This window comes from Artemia franciscana, chromosome 11 (assembly GCF_032884065.1).
Source record: "Artemia franciscana chromosome 11, ASM3288406v1, whole genome shotgun sequence".
Classification (NCBI taxonomy): Eukaryota; Metazoa; Arthropoda; class Branchiopoda; order Anostraca; family Artemiidae; genus Artemia; species Artemia franciscana.
Genome location: NC_088873.1, coordinates 9,960,886 through 9,980,295, shown reverse-complemented (window position 1 = coordinate 9,980,295; position 19,410 = coordinate 9,960,886). Strand labels below are relative to the sequence as shown.

Here is a 19,410-nt window from a genome sequence, read left to right as displayed (position 1 = left end):
TAGGGCTGAGTAACTGCTGCATATATTTAACACTTATAGAATTTAGTATATCTTTAATTTGAAACTTGTGCCTGCCTTCTTGCTTGACAGAACGGAGCTTTCCACTCGAAAGCAGGTACACGGTTTGATGAAACGAAAGCTTCAGTGCATAACTTCAGATAGTTCTCTCTCACTTAGGCTATAAAACTCCAACTCACTTCACACACAATAGGCTCTGGCTCAAGAACAAGCAAAAATCATCCTTTTTTGCCCCAGGCAAGAGCTCTACGAAGTTTTCCAAAATACAAAGTCATATTCATCAATCCAGCCGTAGGTCCACACTAGGTCCAAAAAAACCACAGAGTTTAGACCCTTACCACTTTCTAGGAATAAGCTGAAATCGGTGTGCTTGGAACAAAAAAGGTAAAAAAAAACGACAAAACCAACGTGTTTCTCTCGCAACACGATTACTGGTTTGCAAAGGGTCAGCCATCTCTATTTAGACAGTCAATTCCTTATGTGTTCAGTAAAGGTGCTGAAATGTGGATTTTAACATTGATAAATTCAAATACTGGTGTGTTAAGGGTCGGTGACCTCTATTTACATAGTGGGTTCTTGATGTTTTTTTTGTAAAGGTGCTAAGTGTGAATTGTAACGCTGATAAATTCAAATGCTGGTGTTTAAAGGGTTGGCCAATTCTATTTACGTAGTCGGTTCTTGATCAGTTTAGTAAAGGTGCTAAAATGTGGATTTTAACATCAATATTTTCAGATGCTGGTGTGTAAAGGGTCGGTCACCTCTATTTACATAGTTGGTTCTTGATCAGTTTGGTAAAGTAGCTAAAGTCTGAGTTTTAACATCGAGAAATTCAAATGCTGGTGTGTAATTGGTCTGTGACCTCTATTTACATAGTGGGTTCTTAATGTGTTTTGGAAAGGTGCGAAGTGTGGATAGTAGTGCTGGTAAATTGAAATGTTGGTGTGTAAAGGGTCGGTCACCTCTATTTACATAGTTGGTTCTTGATCAGTTTGGTAAAGTAGCTAAAGTCTTAGTTTTAACATCGATAAATTCAAATGCTGGTGTGTAATTGGTCTGTGACCTCTATTTACATAGTGGGTTCTTAATGTGTTTTGGAAAGGTGCAAAGTGTGGATAGTAGTGCTGGTAAATTGAAATGTTGGTGTGTAAAGGGTCGGCCACCTCTATTTACATAGTGGGTTCTTGATGTGTTTGGTAAAGGTGCTAAAGTGTGGATTTTAACATAGATGAATTCAAATGCTGTTGTGTAAAGGGTCGTCCACTATTGGGGTCTCCCCCCCAGTTTCTTTTTATTTTCAGATAAATGACTTGTTTTTGTTTCCGTAATTACAATTGCTTAGATTTGCCTATAGCATTATTTTCAATGATAAGTTAAAGTCTCGTTGCTAAGCTGTAGTTGTTTTGCAATAAGTGAGCTTAAAAGCTAAATTTTATTTTTGTCTTCCTGTTCTGGGCCATTGAAAGATAATATTATTCAAAAGAAGCCAGGGATTTGAATTGGCCTTTAGGTTGGGATTTGAATTGGCCTTTAGATTAGGATTAGATTGGCCAGGGCCAATCTAAGGTCCACCCCTGCAGAAAGTGCTTTTGTACAGAAGTGGTATTTGGTTTTTAAGTCCACATTTAGTCCACATTAAGTCCACAAATTTTATTTTTGTCTTCCTGTTCTGGGCCATTGAAAGATAATATTATTCAAAACAAGCCGAGGATTTGAATTGGCCTTTAGGTTGGGATTTGAATTGGCCTTTAGATTAGGATTAGATTGGCCAGGGCCAATCTAAGGTCCATCCCTGCAGAAAGTGCTTTTGTATAGAAGTGGTACTTGGTTTTTTAGTCCACATTTAGACCCGTTTACAGAGTCTTTTTTTTCAAAATTTATTTATATGTGTGTTTTGTCAAGTGACCTTTGGAAGAATACAAGTAAGCTATTTTCTACAGCCGTGACAGATTATTGTTTAAGGAACCCAGGTAGGGTAGGAGAAAAGGTCGTGGAAAATACCGCCACTGCTATATCGACATGGCGCCCTTTTTCCCTCCAAAGATATAGCTAGAGATAATAGTGGTGACCCAGGCTAGGTGTACCCTTCGCCTAGAGTTTGGCTCGTTTGATTGTTCGATCATGTTACCATATCCTGGAGCAGGGTATACCGTATAAGGGTACCGTCACTGCTATATCGACAGAGGGCCCGTTTACCCTCCAAAGATATAGCTAGAGATATTAGTGTTGACCCAGGCTAGGTGCACCCTTGGCCTAGAGTTTGACCTGTTTAGTCGTTCGATCACGTTACCATACACTGGATCACGGTATACAAGTAAAAGGGTACCGTCACTGCTATATCGACAGGGGGCCCGTTTACCATCCAAAGATATAGCTAGAGATATTAGTGGTGACCCAGGCTGGGTGCACCCTTGACCTAGAGTTTAGCCCGTTTGATCGTTCGATCACGTTACTATACCCTGGAGCAGGGTATACCTTAAAAGAGTACTAACATACTCTATATTTACGGTACAGAAGTGGTAACAGCGAGACATTCCATTGCAATATTTGCCACCAGCGAGGCTTTCCCCTCCAATAAGTGGCGCAGCACCATTTCCGCGCCGATATCTGGTAGCAGCCGTGGTTACCATTCCAATATCTGGTGGCAGCAACTAAAGGACCCATCAGTAACACTGATATTAAAATAATCAGTAATCAGTTGTGACCGTGTTACCAAGATTTTGCTTCTCTGATCTGGAGTCCTTGGGGGATACTCTCTCCCAGTCACTTCCTATTTCACCCAAACGTTTGTCGAGTAACCCTATTCATAGTTTTTACTCTTCATGGGAATCGACAGTTATTTCCGGCAAATCTTATTCAGTGAGTGGCGTATCCAAATTTCATCTTCAGTTGATATCAATGCTCATTCTTCATTTGATTATTCCAGGGAGGGGACCCAGAATGAACTGATGAATGATTAGCTCAAACTATTGGCTTTTTTCCCTGTACCACTATCGTTTTCACAGGCCTTTGCATGTTCGGCCTTGGATTCTTTCAAATTATGCCATGGACAAATTCCAAGGGAAGCATTTTAATTGAGATGTGTGTTGTTTCCACCGATGGAGAGTAACAGGCTAGCTCAGCCGATTTTTCATGATGACTGACATCATTGAATGCACCAGAACCCGATCTTACGCTCTCTCAAATGTAAATTCGTGAGGGCGAGAAATTTTTTTTTAATCATGCTAAGCACGATTATTTTCTGCTAATCTGGTGCAATTCAATTTTCAAAACCTTCGGAGCCCATACGATCTGGACCATGGTGATTCTGCAGTAGAGACGTATGGATGGCGATATATCCAGAGCCAAGTGGTGGAAGCTGTACCACCGACGCTAGGGAAGAAAGAAGACAAATGGACTTTGTAAAGTTGAAGTTCAGTGTTTCGGTTTGTAAGGGTGAACCGGCTTGGCGCGTGGGTGGTCATTTATCTTTCGGAGGGAGGTGTTGGGGTTTCACACCTGTTTCATTTCTTTTTCAGATAAATGACCTGTTTTCTTCTCCATAATTACAATTGCTTAGATTTGCCTACAGTATAATTTTCAATGGTAAGTTAAAGTCTCGTTGCCAAGCTATAGTTGTTTTGTAATAAGTAAGCTTACAAGCTAAATTTTACTTTGGTGTTCCTGGGCCATTGGTGTTTTATTTTTAGTCTACATTGAGACCCCGTTTAGGGAGTCTTTTTTTTACAGAGTGGATATATATGTGTGTTTTGTTAAGTAACCTTTGGAAGAATACAAGTAAGCTATTTTCTACAGCAATGTGAGATTATTTTTCAGGAACTCAGGCGGGGTAGAAACAGAGTTTGCCAGAAATACCATCACTATTATATCGACGGGGGGCCATTTAATGTCCAAAGATATTACTAGGGATATTAGTGGTGACCCAGGTTGGGTGCACCCTTGGCCTAGAGTTGGGCACGTTGGATCGTTTGATCACGTTACCTCACCTCGGAGCAGGATATACCATAAAAAGGTACTAGCATACTCTATTTTTACGGTACAGTAGTAGTAATCGCGAGAGATTCCATTACAATATTTGGTGCCAGCGAGGCCTTACCCTCCAATTAAATGTGCTGCACCATTTCTATGTCAATATCTGGTAGCAGCCGTGGCTACCATTCCAATAGCCACCTCTATTTGCATAGCCGGCTCTTGATCAGTTTAGTAAAGGTGCTGAAGTGTGGATTTTAACACCAAAAAATTCATATGCTGGTGTATTTACATAGTCGGTTCTTGATGTGTTAAGTGAAGGTGCTAAAGTTTGGATTTTAACATCGATATATTCAAATGCTGGTGTTTAAAGGGTCGCCCACCTTTATTTACATAGTCGGTTCTTGATGAGTTAAGTAATGTTGTTAAAGTGTGGATTTTAACACCGATAAATTCCAATGCTGGTGTGTAATGGGTTAGCTACATCTATTTACACAAGTGGTTCTTGATGAGTTTAATAAAGGTGCTAAAGTATGGATTTTAACATCGATAAAATCAAATGCTGGTGTGTAAATGGTCGGCCACTTCTGTTTATATAGTTGGTTCCAGATCAGTTTAGTAAAGGTGCTCAAGTATGGATTTGAACATCAATAAATTTAAATGCTCTTGTATAATGGGTCGGCCACCTCTATTTACCTATTCAGCTCTAGATGTGTTTAGTAAAGGTGCTAAAGCGTTGATTATAACATCGGTAAATTGAAATTATGGCGTGTAAAGGGTTGGCCACCTCTGTTTATATGGTCAGTTCTTGATGAGTTTAGTAAAGGTGCTAAAGTTTAGTTTTTAACATTGATAAATTCAAATACTGGTGTGTATTGGGTCGGCCACCTCTATTTACATAGTCTGTTCTTGATGAGTTTAGTAAAGATCCTAAAGTATGATTTTTTATATTGATAAATTCAAATGCTGGTGTGTAATGGGTTGGCCATATCTATCTACACAAGCGGTTCTTGATGAGTTTAGTAAAGGTTCTAAAGTCTGGATTTTAACATCGATAAGTACAAATGCTGGTGGGTTTATACAGTCGGTTTTTGATGGGTGAGTTTAGTAAAGTTTGAAATTTAGTAAAGTTGAGTTTAGTAGAGGCGCTAAAGTCTGAGCTTCAACATCGATAAGAGCAAATAATTTCATTTTGGAGGGTGAAAACGTATTCTGACAAGTTATGCATAATGCAGATACCTGCAAAGAATTCATAACCTGAAGAACAGTGCTTAGAATTATTTTTGAATTTTAACCAATTCCAAGTTATGAAATCTGACATATCGGAAAAGTCTGACAAATGAAAATTCTGATGCTAGTAAAGCATAGATAAAAGTTGAAGTAGAACATTAAATATACAGTTGAGATCAGTGCCCTGCCAGGTTATGAATTCATTTTCCGGCGTAAAATATTTTTCGTCAGAAATTCTCACGGAATTGTCTGCTAAGTGTGGTTATGACTCTTCCTTCACTCACTGACGCTGACACAGAACTTCCTGAGTGAAGTTCCTTCACTCACTGACGCTGACACAGGACTTCTTGAGTGAAGTTCCTTCACTCACTAACGCTGACACAGAACTTCCTGAGTGAAGTTCCTTCACTCACTGACGCTGACATCTTCCTAATTAATTACCATTAAATAAAAACACAACAATTAAACTTCTTTTACATGTGTATCAACTATTAGAATAGTAGTAAAGAATGCACAAAATTAATAAAAAACAACAATAACACAGCGCTCTTCCTGTTCCAGAATTTTTCCATAGAAAAAATTTGCCTGAAGACCAAGAGAATGTAATTTTTGAACAGATGGTTCAATTTATACCAAGAACTAGTCTGAATTTCGACCTGTGTGCTGCACGGTTTCACCCGCCTACGTCTTATAGTTTATACATGTTGTATATTCTCTAAAATATTTTTTTATTCTATTTTTCTTTTTTTTTCTCTGTATTTTTTTTCTCTTTTTATTAGTAACACACCCTCGCAAGCGACGCATTCGAAGTGCTACCAATTAATTTTATCTCTGTTTTTTTTTATAATAAATTATTATTACTGCTACTTATACCCTGTGTAAGCACGCTTTTATCAATTGTTAGTGCGTAGGATTTTTATTCAACGAGTTCCAACAATCATGATAATGGTTATCAACCAGATAAACTTGGTCCACTAAGACTAAAGTAATATTATCTACTAAAACAGTATTCTGTTTTTTTCTTGGGTTTGATAATTTCAGTAAAATGCTAGTTTTTAAATGTCTTAAAATATAGGGTAGTATCATGAGTCAGTTTATTGTTACTAGTTTTTTAAATACGCGTTGCAGAGGTTGCGATACAACAAGTTTTGTTCGTCTAAGTTTCAAATCCGCTCTTTATATCCGTCAGAATTTTTGTTTTAATTACACTAAGAAAGATCTCGTGGGAGATAGCATTCTTGTTTTAAGTAAAATGTACATTTTGAAGGGAAGCGACCGATCAACATGTGGCGCAAACGGTAGTTGGGAAGAACCTTTACCATCTTGCGAGCTCATCTCCTGTCGATCCCCTCCTGAGATCAAAGACGCAACTTATGTGTTTGCAACATCTAAGAAAAACATTTATGGAAGTGTTATTCTGTACAACTGCTATCCAGGCTATAGAATTCGCAACAGTGGGCCATTTGCTCTGGTTTGTGAAGAAGAGGGTGAATGGATTGGCAACACCCCCGAATGCTTACCACCTTGCCTGGGACTGGAGGTAAGTTAGTGCAGTCTTCCGTTACCTTTTGATATATGAACATAATTACAAACTGGGAATAGGAGAGGGAGAATCCCTGTCAATCAATTTTGGCCTAAAGAACCCCAAGAAAAATATGAATTATTGGCGCTTAAATCGCTCATTTAGAGTCTTACAGTATCAGTATCAGGTGATCCTCCCCCATTCATTCATTATAAGCTTCTGTATCTATTAGTTCTGCATCATCAAAAGATTAAAACCTAAGACAATAAGAAAAAGGCAAAACCCTAAAGAATCTTTAGTTTTTTTTTGTAATGTCTCTTGTTTGTCTTGCAATGCTGCCTGTTTCTATTTTTGTTGTTTTAATTTCCTTTATTTCTTGCTACTCTGCCACACTTACAATGTTGCTTTGCAGGATGAAAACTACACTATTGTCATTATTATATTGATAGTGCAACAATTATGAAGTCTATTAAGGTCACACCCTTACATTATTTCTTAGCATCAAGGAAAAAGACCCAAAAGCCAAGAGTGTGTTCAAAGAACAGCCGAGATTAGGCCAGGTTTGATTAGTAAATGTAAAGAGGGATATAAACAAAAAAAATAACATTGCCCATTAGCATGAAAATATTCTGATTAATGAAAATATATACCCTCAGTACAAACGAAAGGTAACGATAACACGAATACAGCGCCAATTATGGAAGTTGATCATGCTTAACAGACTAGAACATAGATGGCATTTCCAACAGAAAATTGTTGTTGCCCAATGAAAGTAAAAGTTAAAGGCATAATATTTTGAAAATAGAAAAGAGGGAAGTTTGAAAAAACAGTGCACTTATTTTATTAAACTAGCATTGCAAACTCCAATACTTTGGTGAGCTATTTTGTAAACTTTATATATTTTAACTTAGATTTGAAATTATTTTGATATAAGAGTTCGTTAAAGAAAACTAATAACAATTAAAAAAAAGATTTCCTACATTAAAACCGGAATTTCTACGCATTAAAGAGATTTCTAAGCATCAAAACTTTAAAGTAGCACAAGAAACTTCTTAAATTTATTTCTGGAAAAAAATTCTTTGGATATAGACCAGTGTTTCCCAAAGTAACGGTCGTAATCTGACATCGGTCAGTAGAGAAATGTTACTGGGCTTAGAAGAAAATTCGTAAACATACAAAATTGTTTGAAAACATTTCTTTGGGGAGGGGGGACTTCGGAAAAATGTCTCAAATCTCATGAAATCTTGTCCAAAAAATAGATTTGCTAGAGGGATCATTGACGCGTGTTTTTTTTCCAGGTGTCCTTTTAAGTAGTTAAAAAGATCGTACCACAGGAAAGTGGCATTTCCTTCCATTTTATGGCAACTTTAAACGAATTACAGAAATTTACGCAAAATATGATGCAGGGTGTTTGAAGATAAATAAACTATCATTTCAGTTCATGAATGGTAGCTTAAGAAATTTTATCAAGCTTAGAAACTGTTGTCAAAACTACTTTCTGTATTCTTTCAAATAAGATGTAGATAAGAGATTATTTATCAGTCAATATTGAATATGACGAAATATTCGATCTTAGTGACAAGAAGTTGTTAATTTCATTGAAATTTCACGCGATATTAATCTATAAAACTTTTTTTTTTACCCTGTTTGATTTTTGTTGCGCTTTAGAAAGGTGCTTTCAAGCCTGAGAGAAAATGATACAATTTTTGACGTCTTTTATCGCCACTTATACGTGAGATGTTCTGTGCCCAGCTTTAGTATGCTTGAAATATCAAACAAACAAACGAGAAAACCCATAAAGACAGACTGGATGTTGAAAGTAAAACAGTTCAAAATAGGGATGATACCTTTTTATTGACAGTGAAATATAAAATTATTTAACTGGATATTTCGAACACATATACAGTGTTCTTCATCAGCAGTAAAACTTTTTACAGCAGAGTTTTACTGCTGATGATGAACACTGTATATGTGTTCGAAATATCCAGTTAAATAATTTTATATTTCACTGTCAATAAAAAGGTATCATCCCTATTTTGAACTGTTTTACTTTCGTCATGGAAAGGCAGTGTGGTCTTCGAAGTTATCTATGACTGGATGTTGAATCTAATTTGAGAAGAATATTAACATTTTTACCTCCTTTTTATTCCGTGATGACAGACAACATCTCTTTGAACCAATTGCAAAAACGGGGAAGCTAGGTTATCCTCATTCTCTAAAGTTTTAAATTAATTTGGTTGTCGATTTTTAATTATTTATGTTTTTCTTATTTAATTATGGTCAATTTTTTGTATGAGCATATTAGTAGCCAATCTTTATTATTACATAAATTTTGATTTATAAATCAATTATGTTTTTCTTTTTTCATAAGATGGGTTTGAAAGTTTTTAAACTTTGTACCGAGCTGTGGTCAAACAATTCTGGGAAATCCTGGTTATAGCTTTCTTTAATATTTAAGGATTGTATTTAACCTTCTGAAAATCAAGATAATTCTGAAAATGATTTTCTGCGTATGGAAAAAATATTTGCAGTGAATGTGATAAGCTTGCGACAATCAAAAAGATTATTAGACATAAAATAAATTTTTAAGGAAAGAAATGGCAAAGGTCGGATGTGACTTTTTTTTTAACTCTACTTAAAAAGCCTACTTTTTTTATTTATAATTGTCTGACCGAAGCACTTCACGTTCCCTGGAACCTTTTAATTTCTAACCTCGGATGTCCGATACAAACCGTATGGAAAAAATATTTGCAATGAATGTGATAAGCTTGCGACAATGAAAAAGATTATTACCCATAAAACCTTTTTTTAAGGAAAGAAATGGCAAAGTTCGGATTTATCTTTTTTTTTTTAACTGTACTTAAAAAGCCTACTTTTTTTATTTGTCATTGTCTGAACGAAGCACTTCAAGTTCCCTGTAACCTTTTAATTTCTAGCCTCGGATGTCCGACACAAAACATGAGTTAGTTTTTAGATATGTTCTGATTTTGGACGGTCGAGTTAGCTAATATTTTTTTAAAGTAAATTTTTACATTCCTATTTGGTCTGTTCCTAAGTTTTGTATATTAAAATTCAATTTTTAGAGCCCAGCAAATGGATGGGTTCGAGTCGAAAACATGCTAGCATACTATGGCTGTGATCCAGGCTATGATGTACTTGGCAGTGTTGAGAGAGTTTGCAATGATGATGGAACCTGGACGGAAAATGAGCCTCAGTGTCAAAGTAAGCGGTGGTACTAAACTTTTATTGGTAATAATAGATATAATGTATCCCCACTGTTACTAGTAAGAGACCAGGTAATTTCAGGCAATTTCGGTGTTGGTAATTTTAGTCGTAGCTTTGATGGACACAAAAGTGTACCTTTTCCCATGGACACCAAAGACTATTTTAGCCCTGTTTAACCTCTTTAAAAATTGGGATGTAGGCGCTAGAGCTTCTAATGATACTTTAAGAATTATACTTTTAGGGTGGTTCCAACTATATAAAATTCAGTGAGCTTGAAGTCATTCGAATACATGATAAGTAAAGGGCAACAGTGGTCAATTCAAACCTAAAATCTAAAAAAAAATTATTACGATATGTGAAACAACAAAATTTATTATTCATGCTGAATCTCAATATTGAAAATATATTAATTCTAAAATTAATCATTAAGTAAGTTCAACAAAAAAAAAATATAACTAAACAATATACATATATACGTGAAAAACAACTTCGTTTAGCTCAATCTTCTAGCCTTCCCATGAACTTGAAAAATCAATTTGTTCTAGGAGAACAACATAAGAAGGTATTAGGTTGTGAACATCTGCACAATTCTATAAATAGGAAATAAACTCCACCAAAAGAGGCCTCATCTTGATAGAAATTGTGAGTAAAATTCAACATGTATGAGGGACCTAAAGGTTCTATCTACACAACATGAAAATTTTTCCTTTCCTTATATATATATATATATATATATATATATATATGTGTGTTTGTGTGTGTGTGTCTTTGGTCATTATGAAAGACATATCGCCGAACCTTTGTTTCTTTTAATTGTTCAGGTGGTGGGACAAAAACTTCTTTTTCTTCCAACGATTTACCTAGTCCAGGCTCTTGATTTTCAAAGGTATGGTAGGCATTGATGACCGTATCCATGTTAAAATCCCAAGCCTAGACCAAAAGATCATCCAAGTATATATATATACATCTTTTAGAAAAATGGTGTCCAGAGCCCATTCCTCCTCCTGGTGGCTACATTATGGGAGTTGGAAGACAATATTCCGATGTAATAAGATACACATGCCCTTTAAATACGATTCTTGACGGTGATGACGTGGCTCTGTGTGGTGAAGACGGTAGCTGGTCAGCAGAGGCCCCACAATGCATAAGTATTTGTTTTATGTTAATTTTTTTTAACTAGTTTTGAGCTAATCTATTCTTTTAAACTCTGTGAGGTTTTTAAAACAAAAATAACCGACGCTATACGGAATTTAATGCTATTTCATAAAAAAAAATAACCTGATTTTCCTACTTGAGAGGAATGGGACTTTTATGAAACAATAACTATAAGCTAGTAATCAATAACTCATAGTAATCAATAATAGCATATACTGCTAAGTTACGAGTCCTCCTTAACTTCAGGAAGAAACAATAACACGTTTTGGGGTTTTAAACTGTTTCTAGTTTTGACGCGAAAACTACTGAGCTTATCTAAGAACTCTTGCTGCTTGTGCGTCCCGCGGTCTTGTTGCTAACGCTTAAATTAATTTCGAAATCTTCTGCTATTTTATAAAAGTAATGTAAAGTGATAACACTGATAATAAAAAGATGAAAATCTTCCGAATGAACTTGTATGGTAAGGTTAGTCTTACTTTAAATACCCCTTTTCGCTAGAATGTTTGGCTTTTTGCCAGAGATAATCGTAATGAATTAGTTACCGTAGAATACCAGAGAAGTGCTCAAGTAAGTAAAGCGAGTAAGACAGCACTAGACCCTTAAGGTCCAAACCGGCGGTGCTGATCTCCATTTCATGGCCCTTTAGCCAGGAAGTGCAATGGGGGGGCTGGGGGCCAACCATCCTATACTTTCACACACCCTTCCTGCTTACTTTCTCCAGATTTCTCCAGGTACCCATTTAGAGCTGGGTCGACTCTGGCTGAGCTTACAGAGTCACGCCACTGACCCCCGTTCCAAACTAAATAACTGGTCACAACTAGGATTGAACCCGTGCCCCTTGGACACAGAATTGCTACGCCAGCGCGCCAACCACTCAGTCAGGACGGCTAAAACAGCCGTCTTGGAAGAAAAGTGCTCATTCGAACGGAAAGGGAGATATTTGTTGTCATTTTTAATTAAGTAAATTGCGTCACAACGAAATTGCATTTTCAACCATTTCTGGTTACAAAACATAGATTTGTGGTGAAATAGAGCCAAAAAACCAGGTAAGGCTAAATTTTGAGATAGCCAATTGATTTCTTGTAGTGGACTATCCTGTAGTGGATGTTTGAACAACCCCTCTAACTTGAAAGGCGTGCTACACTGTATGTTAGTGTTTTTCACGTGGGGGACTGCATATAGCCAAGTGTCACAGATTATAATTGGATTGATTTGAAGAGAAATAAGAAGTTCTAATGATTTTTTTTTAAGTTACAGAAGAGATCATACCACAACAAAGTGGTTGTTTCTGCTATAAATCCAACAATTTTCGCTAAGATAGGGTGAAACTCCAGTGATTGAAAATTCTGAGATACCCAATTCATTTCCCATGGGAAAAAAAACCGTTCAGTACAAGTTTATAATCTCCCATCTTGGAAAGGTGTGCCTAATGCCTATATTAAAAATGCAGCCTTCTTGTGGATTAAACCATGGGCTAAATAAGATTTAAACTGCTATTTGACTCTAAAGGCTAGCGCGTCGACCTCAGATCCAAAGTAGATCTCCTGTCCAACTTTAGTATAGTCAAAGATAGTAAAAAGGAATATGATTTCTATTTTTCAAAGGAGGCACCACTTCCATTGCTATGCATGAGTATCAAGAAAGAGAAAGAGGGAGGACTCCCCTCTTCCCACAAAAAATTAAGGTTTTGGCAACCTGTTGTATATTTTTCATACAGTTTTCCCTTTCCCTTCACCCTCCCAATAAGTCATAGTCCACGCGTCAGTTATAAAAAGCTGAATTATTCCCAATAACATTGTCTGTCAATCCCTTTCCTTGCAATGGTACCAATTGAGTGTGGGGGGGGTGGTCTTCCTCACCATTCGCTTAGATTTCGAAAAATACATTTATGAGTAGTTTTGAGAAAATACCTGATTTCGGCACTTTCATTGGAAGAACAAAAACAAAAAACAGTTCATTTTCCATGGTAAAAAAAACCATTCAGTAGAAGTTTATAATCTACCATCTTTGAAAGGTGTGCCTCATACCTATATAGAAATTGTAGCCTTCTTGCGGATTAAATCATGGGCTAAGTAAGATTTAAAATCCTATTTTGGCTCTAAAGGCTTGCGAGTTTACTTCAGATCCAAAATAGATCTCTATTTGGATCCTGCATAGAATCAAATTTTGCTTTATTTTGCTCATGCTGCTATTTATTTACAAGCTATGGTATCACTAATTTTTCCGTCTTTTCAACCTAGGAAAGCAACCTCCATGAGCCTTCAAAAATGTAGAAAGGGGGAGGGTTGGTAGGAATCAATTTTAAATATGCCTTACTTCAGACTAAGCCGAAGGGTGTTGCGGGGTCTTACCTTTCTTCTTATTGCAAAAAACTGTTCTTGACATTATTTCAAGCCTTTATTTAACTAAACTACTTTTGAGGTTGTAATGGCCTCGGTCGCGTAGAAGTCTCCAAGAATTTCATTCCATCTGAGCAATAATATCGTATAGGATGTCCACCCAAATCGTGGCTGTAAAATTTTATAGTGCGCTACTATCAGAATTTATTCAACAAAATTACTATCCATCGAAAATTTTGACTAAATATTCGAATTTTGTCCTAAATTTTGTCCAAAGTTCGTCCTAAACAATAATGACTACTGAAATACAAGGGTCAAAGAATTGGGATAACAAGCGTTTTGAAAGTACTGAAGAGCTTTAGATTAACGAACGAGATGTTTAGGAGGGAGCAGCCTCTCTCATATACGGAATAATTTCTATTCCTATGAAGCTTTAGTGTTGCTTCTTACTTTCAATTAAAAAAAAAACTAGCTTTTTTTTAAATTTATCCTATAGTTTTTATTCACGTGTTTCTAATTCTTCTTTTTGTGTTTTTGAGGGCTGGGGGTTGATTGATCAAAGCAGGGTAAGATAAAGGCTAAAGAAATTAATTTGCTTGCTTATTCGGAATAAGGAGTCCTATTCATCTTAAATTTGCTTGATTCTGACATGGTGTTTGATTCCAAGCTATTGAATTTTTTTGTTTACTTACAAAAGACTTACTTAGAATGCAGAATTCTATCAATTTTAAGTTTGCTTCGTTTTGACATAAAGTTTGACTCCATATTATTAAAATATAATAATAGCAATTTGTCCATTAAAAGTACCTCAGACGGTAAAACCTTTCGATGTACGCGTAGTAGACGTGTTTTTGGTCGGAAAGGGTAAACTGGTGTCGTATACTATAGTTCCTGGAAGGGGTGTTGCATATGGGGGAGAGTTCCCGCCCCCCCCCCCCCCCGATGTTTTCAGCCAGTCATATAAAAAAATTGAGCTGGCAAAATCATGCCATAAAGCACCCCTAGTCAACCCGAAAAAAAATGTTCGGGTTAACTCCCTATCACGATTCGAAAGAGAAAGTTATCTGGATCAAGAGTATTAAAGATAAGTTAGATATTTCTGCTTTTCTCGATTCTAGAATGACATGGAACATGTCATTGGGGATCCCAATGGTGAAATTTTCGCTTTGACCTGACGTGATTTTCACGGATTTTCAGATTATGTTTCGAAATTACTGTAATTTTTTTCGCAATGAACTTTTATCATTAGCATGGCCGGAGCAGGTAGAAATGCCCTTGTACGCCTTTGCTCATCTTATTCTGGCCTTTCGGCTCTCTTCATGACTGGTCTAACTCATATTCTTATGGAGACCAATCTGAACAAGGTATGTTCTATATATGTAAGTATTTCAGGTATATACTATGTGGTTTCAGCGACTGGTTACCAAAAATGGTGCAACAGATATCCTCACCGATTCTCAGTTAAAAATTCACTTAATTTGCTACAGCTAGTCTTGGGTCGTCACACGTGATTATCCAAGCATTCCGCGATGAGCGATTATTAGTGTTTCCTTGTATCATGTTTGTTTAGCATGTTTTTCCTCAATTTCTTTTTATTTTGTATATTCCACTTTTATTTTGTTTTGAATGGGTAGTAAAACTATTTTTTTTTATTATCAATAATAGAAATAATAATTGTCGTACCTGAGTCACTTTCAGATGTTAATTCTTTGTTACTTGAGATTTTTTTGTTTTTTTAAACGAATTTTCAGATTTTAGGTTACTGTGAGCTTTAGTTCCTTTCTTTCAAGGTTGCGGTAGGCGGGGCAACTATGATATTCGTTTTGCTATAATGCAACAAATTCAGCTAGTCACATTTTGGAACAAAAAGTAGCATTTTGAATAAAAGATTTAGATCATCTTTATTTTTTATTTTTTGCATTATTAAGGTGAAATGTTCTGATCAGGCCATGAGGCCTGATCGTACCCTCGAAGGAAAAGACATTTTAACTAGCAACTACTTTAAATAGGCTTTAGTTAACCGTGCTTAAGAACAGCGCCCTTACTTAATTGCTCTTATCCTTACTCAAGGATATAAGAAAAAAATTATATTGAAGTCATTAACTATATTCTAGAATTTATTTTGAATATTCAATATCTTGTAATACAACTGATTTCATAAATGGTATTTAGAAATAGTAAGTAGAAATATTGTAACATCATCAACAGAAATATCAATTGATTAATGCGTAGCTGTGAGGAGATTTCTTTCAAGTTTTTTACAGTATTTATACTTTCCATTAGTTGAATCAAATCTCGAAGTTGAATCAAATCATTAGTTGAATCAAATCTGAATTAGTTGAATCGATACTTTCCATTAGTTGAATCAAATCTCGAATTGGGAAAGGGATTCAAATAATTGCCAGAACGGAAAAACCGTTGTCAAGCCTATATTAGGAGTTTAAATCCTTTGATAAACAGTAAAGATACTGATGTGATTCAATACCAATTTCTTGGGCTGTATTGGATAGCCAGGTTATTTCTTGGGCTGTAATATAGCCAGGTTACGTTTTATGAACGAAGGATGCCAAAATAGTGCTTTTTCGCCATCCGAATAGTTGGCTGGCTGACTCGGATGATGCATTTTTCTTTTTCAGTCGCATTTTCGATTTCTCTGAATACCGTTCCCATTCCCACTTTGGCATTCCCATTTCTCTATATCCTCATATATCTGTCTTAATAATAAACTTTTACTTTTAAAATAAACCAAAATAATAGTTACCTGAATAAGTGTGAAATGACAAAGTTTTCTCAGTTATATTTTTTTGAAAACAGGTTTTTAAACTTTCTGTTAAGAAATTTTAGTCGTGCTTCATATATTTACATCTCCACACAATCAGTCTCACATACTTCTAATATAATAGAGGTTGCTGTCAATTAAGTAAATTTAAAATTAGTGCTTAGACTATAATATACAAAATGTTTGCCTTTTTGGGTATTTGTTTCTTTCTTTTCAATTCCTTTCTTTCGGATAATGCACTTTTCTTTTCAATTCCTTTATTTTGGACGGTGTACTTTCCTTTCCGATCCGCATTTCGGGTATTTCTTTCTAATTCCTTTCTTTCTTTTCAATTCCTTTCTTTCGGATGGTGCACTTTTCTTTCCCATTCGCATCTCGGGTATTTTTTCTAGTTCCTTTCTTTCTTTTAAATTCCTTTCTTTCGGATGGTGCTCTTTTCTTTCCCATTCGCATCTCGGGTATCTTTTTCTAATTCCTTTCTTTCTTTTCATTTCCTTTCTTTGGGATGGTTCGGTTTCCTTCCATTCGCAGCTAATTTGTAGAGTTTTCAGACTATATCTCTTAGTCCTCATATATCTATCTTCGTAATAAACTTGAACTGTTAAGATAAGCCGGAATAATAGTAACCTGGATAAGCATGAAATGACAAAGTTTTCTAAGTATATACGTTTTTTTTCAAAACATGTCTTTAAACTGTCTATTATGAAAGTTTTTTCCTGCTTAGCCTTTTGGTTACTTTGTTAAGGGTCAATATCGCCTGAATTACCCCTAAACTTTCAGGAAAAACGGAAAGTAGGTCGTCTCCAATTGGAACTCGGAGTTGCAATAAGAAAGAATTTAAATAAAACTTGAACTTTATGAAAGGAATAAATGATATTTTTTTAGCATAGTGGGGTACATGAGGATTTTACACAAAAAAGTTGGGATAAGGTGAATTGATGACCAATGACTTTTAGCATTATTAGTAGTAGCACAGCAGGCTACATTTCAGAAATTTCAATTTTCTGTTTTTGTACGTTTTCTGGCGTTATCTTGAAAACTTCTAATCTTGAAAGAGTAATGCGCATCTATTGTTAAAGAGATTTATATAAAATTCCAGTTTTAATATTTTACTTAATTCACTTTACTAAAATTGAGTAAATGTTTGACCTTGAGTCACAGATGCCCACAGGTTTAACTTTGAGGAGGGTTAGGAGGAGTTGGCAATTAATTGGTATAGAGTGCATATTAAGTTTTTGTGCCTTTTTGAGGGGGAGGAAACCTTTGGTTGGAATAATCTTGGGGGAGTCTCTTTGTGCAAGCATGACTGCAGTTAACCAGTTCTAGAGTTTTTATCAATGTTTATAATAGGTAATATAAAATTTTATTTCAAGTTGCCTCAAATTAATAGTAGCTATAGTGGGCATGTACATGGGAATTGACTGCAGGGGGAGAAAAATTTTTCAAGAAAGTGAGTAACAGGTGAATCATATAAAAAGTCTAGGAAAATACCGAAAACCTCGAGGTTGGAGTCGTAGCCTAAGAGAGATTTTTGTTTTAGATCAAAAAATTAATATTTATATATTACAAAAGTAATAAGTAATGTTTCGACCAAAAAGGAGTTAAAAAACAAAGAAGGGTAGAAACTATAAGTTGTGTTTGGGTAAAATAAAAGAAAAAATAAAATTCAAACCACAAATGGTCCCAAAAGCCAAAAAAAATAATGTAAAAATATTCTTCTCAGCCGAGTTCGGGCACCACCTCTGCTATTCCTTATTCAGGGCCGTGGCTCCTCACTGCTTCATCTATATAGTAACGCTTATTCTATTATTTTTTTTATTTACTCTTCTATTTTTTTATTCTTCTATTTTCTCTATCTATAGTCGGATTTATTTTGTCTACTATAATAATCTAAGTATCATTTTTTTTTTAGAGAAGGAATGTGGTATACCTGAAGTGACCAATGGTGCTAAGATCAAAGGAAGTTCATTTAAAATTGGAGATAAAGTTTTCGTACATTGTCCGTATGGTATGTATAAACAAAATTGTAAAAATGTGTCGGAATCTAGTTGGTTTTATATTTAGGTTCATGGTAACACAGTTTTAGTACCATAATTTTTGATAATACCGTAATTATTCTATAACTATAATCATACTTCATATATTTGGCAAATTTCCGTTACACCCAGCCAATCACAAATCAAAGAGTGACGTCGGACTATTGCCTTAACGCTTATTTCTCTGGGAACTTTTACAATCTGTCTGGTGGTTTCCGACTATAATCGGTTATACATTTTTTTGTGCCTGAACGCACAGTTTTCACACAGTTAAAGATATATGTTTCATATGAAAGCGTAAATTTTTTTTGAAGGGGGGAGGAGTCACTCGACTGACACTCTAGGTAGGCAGGTCCTCCTATTATGCTTCGTACGCTTGTTTTCCTGTGATTCCAGGTGACTTCATGGTCGTTTGTCACTTCAACAACTTGGTCAACCTGCCTGAGACTCTTGATTATCATGGTATTACTAAGAGAATTATGATAATATCATATTATATCATAATATATTACTTAAGAATTTTCTCAGAGAATAATCTTAATTTGGTTAATTATTATTTAAGAATTAACGACACTTCTTGACTACTAAGGTCCCTGCGTCGGGCCTGCAGTGCATTCCTGCAGCGTGATTCGATCTCTGGGTCCCGTATTACAAAGCTAAGGTCAAATCCACTGCGCCACCACAGGACAATTTGGTTAATGAAATTAGTATCTTTTCTTTTTTAAAAAGGCAAAGAAAAATAAATTAACAAACCCTTAAGTTCATCTCATAAAGGATATAATTACAATATTACCCTAACTTCAAAAAATCAGCAACAAACTGGAGAAATTTTCCAGAACATAATGTTCTAATTTTTATGTTCGAATTTTTATGAGTGGATTAGTAAATACGCCTTTTTATTTAGACGCTTTTGTTGTGTAGTGTTGTGTTATTTAGAAGTTTTTGCTGTTTAGTTTGTCGTTGCCAATTTACTTTAGATTAGTATTATGATTTTGTGTTTTTGCGACAAGCATTGATGCTTACCGCTATTCGTAATAATAAATAAATAAAAATAAATAAATAATCATTCCATTTCCTTTAAATTAAACCTAAATTTCAAGATTTTGTTTTCAGTTTCAGAAGCGACTCAACGTATTCTCT

The 19,410-nt window shown here is 35.4% G+C and overlaps 1 protein-coding gene across 1 annotated transcript in view; it reads left to right on the top strand.

Moving 5' to 3' along the window:
* Positions 1-19,410, top strand: part of LOC136033354 (sushi, von Willebrand factor type A, EGF and pentraxin domain-containing protein 1-like) — a 306,644-nt gene that overhangs the window by 267,232 nt on the left and 20,002 nt on the right. The window contains exons 41-44 of the mRNA XM_065714145.1: positions 6,482-6,754; positions 9,820-9,958; positions 10,936-11,109; positions 18,147-18,242. Of these exons, the coding sequence (XP_065570217.1) occupies positions 6,482-6,754; positions 9,820-9,958; positions 10,936-11,109; positions 18,147-18,242 (682 nt within the window). The remainder of the gene's footprint in view (positions 1-6,481; positions 6,755-9,819; positions 9,959-10,935; positions 11,110-18,146; positions 18,243-19,410) is intronic.